The sequence below is a fragment of the Cynoglossus semilaevis genome, chromosome 10 (genome assembly GCF_000523025.1).
Source record: "Cynoglossus semilaevis isolate Cse_v1.0 chromosome 10, Cse_v1.0, whole genome shotgun sequence".
Lineage (NCBI taxonomy): Eukaryota > Metazoa > Chordata > Actinopteri > Pleuronectiformes > Cynoglossidae > Cynoglossus > Cynoglossus semilaevis.
The window spans coordinates 15,443,444-15,454,933 of record NC_024316.1 but is presented as its reverse complement, the minus strand read 5'-3'; the positions used below and the strand labels follow the sequence as shown (position 1 = coordinate 15,454,933).

General features: G+C 39.9%; 2 protein-coding genes across 2 annotated transcripts in view; both read right to left on the bottom strand.

Moving 5' to 3' along the window:
• csrnp2 (cysteine-serine-rich nuclear protein 2) overlaps positions 1-2,444 on the bottom strand; it is a 9,093-nt gene extending 6,649 nt beyond the window's left edge. Inside the window, exon 1 of the mRNA XM_008319080.3 lies at positions 894-2,444. Within this exon, the coding sequence (XP_008317302.1) occupies positions 894-967 (74 nt within the window). The 5' untranslated portion in view covers positions 968-2,444. The remainder of the gene's footprint in view (positions 1-893) is intronic.
• Positions 2,445-2,591: 147 nt separating this feature from the next.
• On the bottom strand, positions 2,592-10,497 carry tfcp2 (transcription factor CP2). Its single transcript, XM_008319079.3, has 16 exons — positions 10,161-10,497; positions 9,639-9,839; positions 8,453-8,604; positions 7,910-7,986; positions 7,723-7,828; positions 7,269-7,375; positions 6,971-7,123; positions 6,745-6,855; positions 6,029-6,117; positions 5,865-5,913; positions 5,493-5,586; positions 5,315-5,405; positions 4,961-5,067; positions 4,181-4,323; positions 4,027-4,078; positions 2,592-3,689 (listed from the first exon to the last, which is right to left on the bottom strand). Exons 2-16 carry the CDS (start codon positions 9,758-9,760, stop codon positions 3,652-3,654), a joined length of 1,491 nt encoding a protein of 496 aa, XP_008317301.1. The 5' UTR covers positions 9,761-9,839; positions 10,161-10,497; the 3' UTR covers positions 2,592-3,651.
• Between the last annotated feature and the right edge of the window lie 993 nt (positions 10,498-11,490).

Here is an 11,490-nt window from a genome sequence, read left to right as displayed (position 1 = left end):
ATGTCTGTAGTCAAAAGATTTTTTTTAAAAGCTAAAAAAACGGTCCAATAAAGTCATTTTGCAATGACGACACTAATCAAATATATATGCACATAACTGAAAGCAGCTCAGAAATACATTTATATATTTATATATTATGACAGAGCGTTTGGTTGCTCTCTCTTTCTGCCTCATCATGGTCGGTCTGGTCATTTAACTCTGTGTTACAGCACAGCCTACTGTATACTATGTGAGTAGTCGGTATAGTATTGTGTTCTACTGTGCAGCACAATATGAGGCTGTTGTGTATGAAGTGTGTGTAGAAGAAAATATTTTTAAAAATAGATTAGATAGATCTTTATATTATATTTTCTTGATTTCTTTTTTCTTTTTAATTTTTTTAATTTTTTTTTCCTGGACTCTACTTTGGCAGGGCAGTGTGTGGTCATCAGGTGCATGACTCGGGGGTTCAATGCAGACACTGCTGCAGCTAATAGAGAGTGGATGTGAATCATTTTCTTCATAATGCATAAATGGAGCAGAGGCTGCAGTTGGAGGAGGGCCATTAATCACACTGTTACTTTAAGGACTTTTTTTGGTGGAATTGTTGCAGATTGTGGTGGTTTTTTTTTTTTGTTTTTTTGGGGTGGTGGTGGTGGGGGGGGCAGCTGAGACTTGAGGTAGTTCCCTCCTGAGACAGGTAGTAATGTCTGGGTGAACTGCAGTAACTGGCTGACAGTATGTGTGTGTGTGTGTATGTGGAGGGGGGTTAGATATTATCAGTCTGACTGGGAAAGACACCCCCCCCCCTCCCTTCCGTCCTCACTCACCCACTCTCCCTTACCACACACACTCTCATAATGGCAAACCGGTGAAACACTAAACCCTTTTCTTCTTCTTCTTCTTCCTCTTACCTGGGGCAGAAACAGGGGCCCTTCTTCCAACCACCTCGTAGGTCTCTCTCCTGCTTTGAATGGGAGATGCACATTCAACCTCGAAAACACCCGGTGTGATGCTTCGGTCGGTACCAAGCCCCGGCAGATAAGAGTCCAGTCTGCAGCCCCAGTATCCCGCGATCGGAGCGATTGTCACTTTGCGACAGTTACATGTGATTATAAGGGAGCTACTCCGGGCTCCACGCTCATTGTTGTGCACAGTGAAAGATCAGGCTGAGGAGCGGGGCTGTCTATAGGAACTGTCGGCTTGGTTTGAATGCAGCATGCCTAGCTATTTAAAGGATTTAAATGACCGTTGGAGGAAGGCAGCGGAGCGACGAGGCGTCATACGTTTCGCTGCGTTCGTTCATTCCTTGGGATTTCTGTGCAATATAAATCATGCAAACGAGCTTATCTTTCTCTTATAGTGTCCAGAGACCCGCTGACATCTGTGTCCGTTTATCCTTTCTCCACTGTCTCTCTCTCTCTCTCTCTCTCTGTCCGGGGCGGCTTCGTTCGGTGGGGCTAACTTCGCTCCGTCTTCTCGGTGTGACGACAAATTTCGCCCCCTACATTAAAATGTTGCGAATGTCGTAAAGCGAAGACGACGCCTTTCATCCCCACAGTTCTTCGCCCCGGCTCCGTTTGTTACAACGTAACAATGGAGATAGGAATTCTTCCCTTTATCCGTATATATACTTATTGTGACATCACATGCATGTCATGCGCCGGAGCATGCTGGGAAATATTGTGATTTTTTTCTCTCTCTCTCTCTCCCTCTCTCTCCGTTTCACTCCTTTGTTCACATGGTATGATGGGAGTATTAGGGCCACGTCAATGGGGAGATAATATAACAAAGTCGTAGTTTTATGAGAAAAAAAACACATTTGTTTACGCGACTGAAGTCGTTATAATACTAAACAAAAGTGATTTCGAGAATGTGAAACTTCGAGGAAAAAAAAGTACAACAAAGAACGGCAATAAATATAGAATTACAGAAACGGTAAGAGTTTGGGAATAAAGTACATTTACACAAAGAATGTCTCGGTTTTAACAATCAAATAAAAAAACGTCACCAGTTTTAAATCGTAATACGAAGAAAGCAGTGTGTGTTTGGGGTTAAGTATTGTGTATTATTGAAAAACGTGTAATATTTCATGATAAATGTTTAAAAATATATAACTGTAATACGAAGTACTGATAATTATGGGCAAATCAGGAAAATAAACAGTAGTTGACATGTTTTAAAGGAGAAATAAAAGAAAAGCAGTCATTAATATCTGTGCATCAAAATCAGAAATGTGAATTTTCACATAAAGTTGTGCTTTAGCATTGGTTCCAGAAACAAAAACAAACAAGAAAAATCTACGCAATACACAGAACTATCAGGAATACTAGCACATAGACAAGTATTCATGCAAATTTGGCAATATCACATTTCTTTTATAAATAAACTAAAGTTTGTGTTTTTGAAAAACAAAGCGAAAGGTCTAATTTTTCTTGGTTGTTGTTAGAATTTCATTTACTGAAAAACGTATAATTTTTCTTGGTTGTTGTTAGAATTTAATTTACTAAAAAACGCAGGCAGTATTAAAAAAAACTTGTTAGAATTTCATTTACTGAAAAACGCAGGCAGTATTAAAAAAAAAACAACTTTTTTTTTTATTTTTGCAAAGATTATGACAGATGGTTCCGTACATGGGTAAGTGTTTTAATAATGCCAACGGGACGAGGCTAGCGTGGATATCTATGATGACAAAGCTAATTTCATGTAAGCATCTCACTGTACTGAAAAAATACGAAAATTAAAGAACATGCAGCTCAATAACCAGCGCATGATTTAGGACTTTAAAGTGGTAACATCCCCGACAAACAAACAAACAAAAAAAAGTGACGATGAAATGCAAGGAAATTAAAACGCAGTATAACAAATTCTCTCAACGTAAATGCAACTACATAAAAATGTAAAAATGACCACAAGGACGCTGACGGAGCAGTGACAGTTTGCTGGTGTGATCATTAACAGACACAGTGTTGAGTCATGGTTCACAATGCATACGTAACAACCAGCAGCCAGTAGAACTAACAACCCCCGCCCCACACTTCCTTCCCCACTGTTACAAACCACAGAATGTCTGGAGTTTGTGAAGTTTCTGAGAATTTTCAGTAGTTTTCACTCATGTCCTGGTGGGTCGGTTGACGTGGTTGCTTAGAGCCGTTGTCTCAGCTCTACCTCATTTGCATACTGGCTTGACGTGTATCTCCCAAAGACAATTTAGCACGAGAACGAGAAATACCGCTGCATTGCTGACCTCAGTTTTCTACCTTGTTTTGGTTTCCACACATTTCCTTTTAAAAAAAAGACAATTTCACAACCACCGACTGGTGCTGAAGCACGGCCACAGCAGCGGGCCGCACCACCAAGCCTCGGCATGAAAAACATAAAGCGACAATGGACAAAAAAGCAATCGTTTAAGGTTGAAGTTGTCTGGAAGGAGGACACTTCACGGCGGTGTGAACAGAGTCACTCTCTCAAAGGTAAGACAATAAGGTACGTCGAGGAGAGGGGCCAAGGTGCTCGAGTCGCAGGTTCCTCTTAGCAGCCTCAACACTTCCACGGGGAGAAAACGAGAGGGCGATTCCCACATTTTCCAAGAACAGAGATGGAGTAGGAGGCTGTGGAGTCGCAGACTGGATCAGGTCTAAAGAAAAGCAACACCGTTGTCCTGCTGAGAGGTCACTTCAGGATGATGTGGTAGCCGTCACTGGTGTCGTCTGGAACGGGAAAGAAAGCACAAGAAGACAAACTAATGATGCTGCAAATGATGGTGTTTAAAATTAGAATGTATGTTAAAACGGGGATCCTCAACCCCCCGGTCTGGGGACCGGTGCTAGTCGGTAGGTCATTTGTTACCAAAAAATGTACTTCTGTTTTACTTAATTCAAAAGGAATCCAGTCATTCAGACTCTGATATTAACAAAATAAAGTCTAAAAGATGTTTCATTTTGAAAATATAATGATTCTCCGTGGTAACCGGCCGACCGGTCTTTAGTACAAAAAAGGTCAGGGACCGATGTGCTAAAAGACAGAAACTGAATCTGGATTTCTTACCTTTCATTGTGTCGAGAACAAAACACACTTCATCTTGGAAGTTTTGAATCATCTGTTAAAAGAAAGCGACAGTTTTTAGGGAGTGAGCTGACGCTGGTCTACTCACATGTTCGAACTCTACCAGAAGTGTTGAGTTAGGAAACAAACTCCTCACCTCATCACTGACGAGCACGTGGATTCCGGTGGGACCCTGTTTGAAGATCTGGTTTATCTGTCGAGGTGAGATGTTGAAGAGCTGAGCCAGTTTCTCCGTCAGCTCGGTTGCCGTCAGCTCCTCCAGGTAGATGGCGTGATAAACTGCATCAACGCAGAAAATACGACGACATCATCAACACTAGTCATTTCACACGGTTAATTATACAACGTTGTGTACAAGTGCGTCACTGAAGCTGTTTGAGAATTGATTACTGTGTTGTCAAATCATTCTTTTTTTTTCAACATTATATTTACTGACATTTTATTATATATAAGAAATACACACTTGCATAAATACATAAATCAATCAAATATGTAGAGCAGTGCCACATTAACAAAGGCAACAGCTTTGAACAGAACGATTATTATTTTTAATCTGATTAATCCAGGGGGAGCTGTGGATTAGTCATGATTAATCGTGATTATTGAGATACATAAACATTCCTGAACATGATTTTTTTCTGTACATTGCTTGAACAGAAAAATAAATAACAGAATGACTAAAAAATGACAAAAAATGATGAACCACGACTTATCGTGGTTTAAACAGACGATCATTTGGTGGATGTCCAACCCTGATTTCCACACCTACCCGAGTGACCCACGAATCTCACATGAACGACTCATATCTGTCCCTGCTGCTGGGTGATGACAGTGTGTAAAGCCCGGAGAGCTGCCTCATCAACCATGTTTGACTCCTAAACGACTTAATTACTTGGAAGCACAGAGATGAACTTACTAAAAAAAGTGTTGTTGGCAGCATCTCCGTTCTCATGTTTCTGCTGCTGTTCCCGCCCGTGCTGAGACTCCTGACAAACATAGATGGTCAACCTGGGCCGTACCACACTGCACACAAACACACAGGTCCAGAGAGGTACAAAAAATACATTTCAGATCAATGAAACACACGGAGTTATTCTGACAAAATTAACTTAACTGACCTTTAATTATAAACCAATCCATCACTACAGAAAAAAATGAATTCAAGTGTGTGGATTTATTTTCATTTGTACATAAGTTACAAACATTCAAAAAATATTTCTCTTAAAATATTTAATATGCTAATATGTTCTGTATGATGAAGACCACCCACCGTCCCTTCAGTGCGTTGAAGAGTCTAATCCCATCAGCTGGCCCACAGATCTGAATGACGTCCTCCCTGGTCAGCTTCAGCAGGTCTGTCCCTGGTGGAGACAAACAACAATGTCAAACACAAAAACGATGACGTTGACACTGTGACACCACTGTTTTTAAAATGGAGACAATTTTACCTGAGAAGTTGGTGAAGAGACGACAGAAGGGTGAAAAGCGGTTTCGTAGGAGCCACTGTTGTGCCTCCTGTGGTGTCGCTGTGGGAAGTAAATTCTGAGGAAGATAAAAAAAAATGTAATTTTAATCTATGGACAAAAAAAAAAAAAATCAGAAGACTGACTTACGCCTATGACCCGAAATAAAGGGCAAAAAACAACATGGCTACAATAGTTACTTCTATAACACTGTCACTCTGAAATGACTATGTCAGTTATCTTTTTATATAAAGTATCTAGTAACAAGTAGTTAATTACTTTTTCTTGAAGAAATGTTCCCAACCAAAACAGGAAGTACATAAAAAAATCAGGAAGTTAAAGTTGACTTGTACTTACGTCCAGCACTGGAACAACAGGCTCTGGCTGGTGATTTGGTGATCCGTTCCTGGAAGCAGACACATGCAAATCACACACTTAGTGCTTCACTGGAATCTGATCAGAACACAAAACAAAACTGCATGAGTCATGTAGTACTGGAGGTAACAGTAGAGCACTCGTACCCCTCTGCAACCGGGAAGCTGTTGTGTGTGCTGTTGAAGCCGGGGGATGGGGAGTTGTTGACGTACGTGATCTCAGGCCAAGGAGAGCACTGCAGCAGAAGAACACTAACAGTCAGTGGTGACTATTTTGTCCAGTTTTTTTCCCTTTCAGTGCGATGTTTCCTCACTGTTATCGTGTTATGTTACTGCACAGCCAAAACAAAAACTCAAAGATGCCCCAAAGCACCCTGGGAAACCACAGTGCTTTGGTTTACCTTACAGTCAGAGCTTCATACACACAAATCAATTTTAAATAAAATAAAAAACATATTAGTATAATGTGGGGATTCAAAAGTAGGGGGCAAGAGCCTCCTGGGGGCATGGAACTAATGTGGGGATTCAAAAGTAGGGGGCATGGAAATATTGTGGGTGGGCAAATACATTTTTACATTACAATCATTTTATGACGAAAGTGCAATAATTTGAGTTTGTTTTCTGTGTTGAATGTGAACAGCAGTTTTGTGGGAATCACGTTTCTGTAAATAAAGTTCAGGCACAAACAGTTAAGAATGTGTCTATATAGGTGAGGACAGCAATAGTTTCAGCTACAGAGAGGGGGCGCTGAAGAAAATGTTTTGAAACATGTTTTTAAATTTAATTACATAGAAAGAATACAACAACCAGAAAACAGACACATTAGCCATCCACAAATGAAGATTTATATCTGATGATGTCACCTCTGTCAGGATTGTAGTTTCATAAGATGGCTGGTACTTCTCCTTCTCCTGCGGTGCCCTCTTCTCCATCTTCTCCCTGTCTGTCTTCTGCTTTCTGTCCGCACCTTTGGGCTAATAACATGGAGTCATTAAACAGACGAGAACATTATTGGCAAATATTAAAACAAAGCAATATTTTTATTACAGGATATTGTGTATTTTTTTCCCATCCCTCATGACCCCTCACCTTGAAAACTTTGATCTGACAGGAGGCGGAGTGCAGATGCTCGGTGTACTCTCCGCCCTCGTTCTCCTTGAACGTGTCTATCTGAACGCGGAAAGGAACGCCTTTCTCCCCTCCGTGCTTACGCATAGTGAATTCTGTGCTTATACAGTGAACCTTGAAAAACAAAACAAAAAAATTAAAATTTCATTCAAATGATTCCAACCGTCTTATGAAACATGAAGAAATAAGCATTTGAACATTGGTTGTTGTAGTTGTTGCTGTTATTCCTGCAGGTGGTCCACATGTTCTGTGATGTTACCTGGATAAATACTGAGGTTCTTTTTGAAGGGTCCCAAAGGAACTCCACAGTGTTGAGCTGAGTAGGGTTAGCCCTGGGGTCGGTAATCCCAACTGACATGGGTATATCTGCAACGGAGCAGTTCAAACACAGCGTTGTCCAAAATGATGCTCGGGATATTAGCAATTTCACCTGGCGTTCTTAAACTTGCGTACCTTCTTAGTTAAACGGTCAGATATGCAGTACTGCACAAGTGTTACAGACGATCGATGTCTTTACTATATACTGAGGGTGCGTGGCCCTGGCCGCTGTCCACGCCCCAGATGTTTTATACAAACATCACAGTATACAACTTTTGCAGTTGAATATTCTTGATTTTCTGGTTCTCTATATTTGATGTTAATACTTCAAAAGAAAAAGGTTGTAAAAACGAACAACTGTACATATGTGCCTAAAACTTTTGCACAGTGCTCACCAAGGTCGAGGATGCGATCCCCAGGTCTGTTCCAACGCCAGCCTTCCAGCTGCTGATGCTCTGTGTACTGGAGCCGTCGGTCATGAAACACCACACGGATAATACTCTGCAAAGCCAAAGGATTTTTCATTATTATTAAAGCAACTTTTTTTTAACCAGGAACTTGTTCATGGAAACAGAAACTCACCTTCACCATTTTACCAGTGATTTCCGGAAGTTCTCCAATTTTCCGATTGTCAAGCATTCGAATTTCATAGGACTGACCTGTAATTTCAAAAGTCTGAATAATTTGCAAACTGACTGCATTCACTGCTCAGTCAGGAAACGAAACATTACAAAAAAATGTTTGAAATTTTTGGTCATTTTTTTCCCATATTCATGGCAAACTTTTACATTCTTCTTCAACAATTTACTTTGAATCTTCATAATACCACACAGGTAAATATTAATATTCTTAATAATTTAACAAAGACGTGAACCCAGGGTTTTCCAACCTTGGGGCATCATGATTGACAACTGCGATCACGTGACTGCAAAAGTGACAGCTACTAAAATGTGTTTCGGGTTGCCAGAAATTTGTAATGTCAAAATGGGGTCACGTGCCCAAAGAGGTCGGGAACCACTGCTTTAGCCACTCCCTTAGGGCATAATATATGGAGATGAATTACTGTCATAGTACTGTAATATTTTTCACCTCACTATACGCACAGACCAGGACTCAGGTGCTAACCTTGGTTGAGGTAGGTGAGGGTTTCATCGTGCAGTTTAACGGCTGGCGAGGTAGCTGCACACAGAACATACTGAAAGGGGAGGATCTTGTTGTCAGTGTCTGGAGGCAGGTTCGATTCCTCCTGTTTGAAGATGGGGACAGAAAGTACATCACTGGAGAGAGAGAAAGAGAGAAAGAGAGAGAAAGGGAGAGAGAGAGTCCGCACAATGCTTCATTAGGTTAATATGTTCAAGGTATCAGTGGTGAACCGTGCTGCCGGTGTAAAAGCCTCCAGGGTTTAGCTGATGTTTGGATTGTCAGAGAGTTCATTTATGTGTCATCACCAAATACCAACGTGTCCACAGAGGTTTCCGTCTGCTCCTCTCAACAGCAGAATTTCTGGAAATGAACGAGCTGAGTAGCTTTTACAGCCAAACAGACAAGAGCTCATTCAATAGCAATAAAACCACACTATAAATTGAGCCAACATTTGGAGAGATAAGTGTCTGGGTCAACAACATTTTATCTTTTTTTTCCCCTTGACTTAATCAATATATGTATATATATTTTAAAGATGGCATTACAAAACAGGCTCAGGGAAAACAGCATTTAGCGCAACCAAAATAATAAGGGAAATCTAACCAGATAAGCAGCAAAGAGACACAAATCTTAACAACTCAAACAATAGAATTGATGTTTTTTTAATTACAAACCAATAGAATGATCCTGACTGTGAGTCTTTGTGTTGATCCACACTATAATTCATTTAAATAAATTTTAAATTTATGTTCTTAATTTTAACATTGCACTTGATTATTTGAGAGATAGTGACTGACTCAAATGTAAAAAAAAAAAAGTGCAAAGCTGACTTGGACTGGTCTCTTTAAATGCAAACTCAGAAGACTTGATGCAAACTTTATTTCCGTGACTTACGCTTGACTAGAAACCTGACTTAGACTCTGTCCTGAAATCATAATGTGTTGGACTTAAAAAACTCAATTTTTGCATTTGCATCTAAAAAAAATACTTAAAATAAACATGTTCTATTACCAGCATGACAGTAATGCCACTTGAAATGTACATGAGTAAAACAAAAGTTACAAACAAATACAGTACAAAATAATAATTCATTTTGAATTAAAAAAAATTTAAAAATTAAATTGCAGCCAAACAACAGTTCATAGCACATCTATAACTCATACTGCACCTCATGCTGTACGCCCCAGCACCAAGCTCCTGGCCGATGCCTGACAGACTGGCATCGAAGTCCTGGACCAGTCCAGACTCTATCACTTCATCAGTGAGAGGCAGCTTCAGAGCCCACGCCATGGTGATGGCTGCGCGGGGACGTTGCAGACCGCACTTGTGCTTAAAACTTGAGCCAAGTTTTACACTTGTGTACCACAACCTTGAGTAAAAACAAATGTAGTTATAACGCAGTTTTTCTCACATTTATTAGTGTCTGCAGCCATACTGGCCGTGTGCATCTGAATACTGTAGTGAGTGCAGAGCAGAGTAAACAAAGAAGCCTGACTGCATGTAATTCAACAACGTGTTATGACTGTGAACCGGGTAGAGCACTTGAGGTCAGCACTTTGTCGACTACAGTCACGTTTCAGATCACCGCAGTCACTGCTGCGAGTCAAACAGCTCTCTGGAAAAATGTTTTTTAAATTACCGACCCTTTTTATGTTGACATTAGTAGAGCAAATATGGAGTAGCAGCTTACCTTTAGGTATAAATGCGCAGTTAGTCGCTGGCACTGCGACGGTTTCGTGCCATCATGACGCGCTCCTTCTGCCCAGCACGAAAATAAACATGTCGTGCTAACACTTTAGCCACTCTAACGGAGCGTGTGTCTGGAAGATGCTCGCACCTCTTTGCTTATTTCAACCTGGAATCGTCCAAATTAAATGTCACTGGGGGGCATGTTGATAAAGGAAACCCCGTCATTAACAGAGTTTCCTGGGGACCTGTTATAAAAGCTTTTGTTTGTTTATAGAGCTTTGCTGGGAAAGGGCTGAACAGTTAATTTCCGCTTTCTCTTCTTCGTGTACTGTTTTAAAGCAGCATTTTCTGACAAAGAGCCCAGCTACTCATTACCGCCACCCATTGCAATGACAAAAGCAACGTTTGTTCAAGGTCCAGTGTTGCTTTAAGATAAATGTGATAGTTTATACGTATTTTATTTAGTGACTTATGTTTTGTACCGAGCAGAGCTTTTTAAACCTCAAACTAACAAACAGCGTACGTGAAGTTTAAACGCCTGAATCTGAAAATAATGTATAATCTTTACAACAATCGTGACTCATCTATCCTGAAGCCATTTTCTAAATAATTCCGACATGACTGTTTATGAACGGGCAGATACGGGGAATCCAGGGCAAGCAATTAATAAAGATGGCATTTATTGAGTTATTTACAGCTTCTGGCAAAAACTGACAATGAAACCCATTTAATCTCTCTCACTCATTCACTCATTTATTTTGTCATTCATTCGTAGAACAAACACACATCAAACTCATGCTTACACCTAAAGTCGACTTAAGTGTCCATATCACTAGCAGAATTGTTTTAACAAAAACAAACAAACAAAAAAAAACAATCAATGTTGGCTTCTCATATTAAACACGAAGGCGAGATAAATTATTATTACTGTAATGAACTGTATATCCACTGCAATGTAACTGCACTGTTAGTCAAAAACACCAGGTGAAGCTTCCCAGTTGTTAATAAAGTGCAAATAAATTCTTAAAAAAATCAGACAAAAATGTTAAAACAACAGAAAAACAACCGTTTACTGCACTTTTAGACCAAAAGTCATAATAAAAAGCTCAACTTGTAAACACAAACAAGTTTCTTCACACCATTAATCACTATGATAAATATTTGGATTAGGTCTTGTAGAAAACTAAACAAACTGCCACTAATGCATAAAAATGTGAGTTTCTTTTTTTTTTCAACATTCAAACACGTCAGATGTCACCTGTGGTGTAAAGGTACATTTTACAAATGTGCTGTCAAATCAGTAACAGAGAAACAAAACATGGGAAAATACT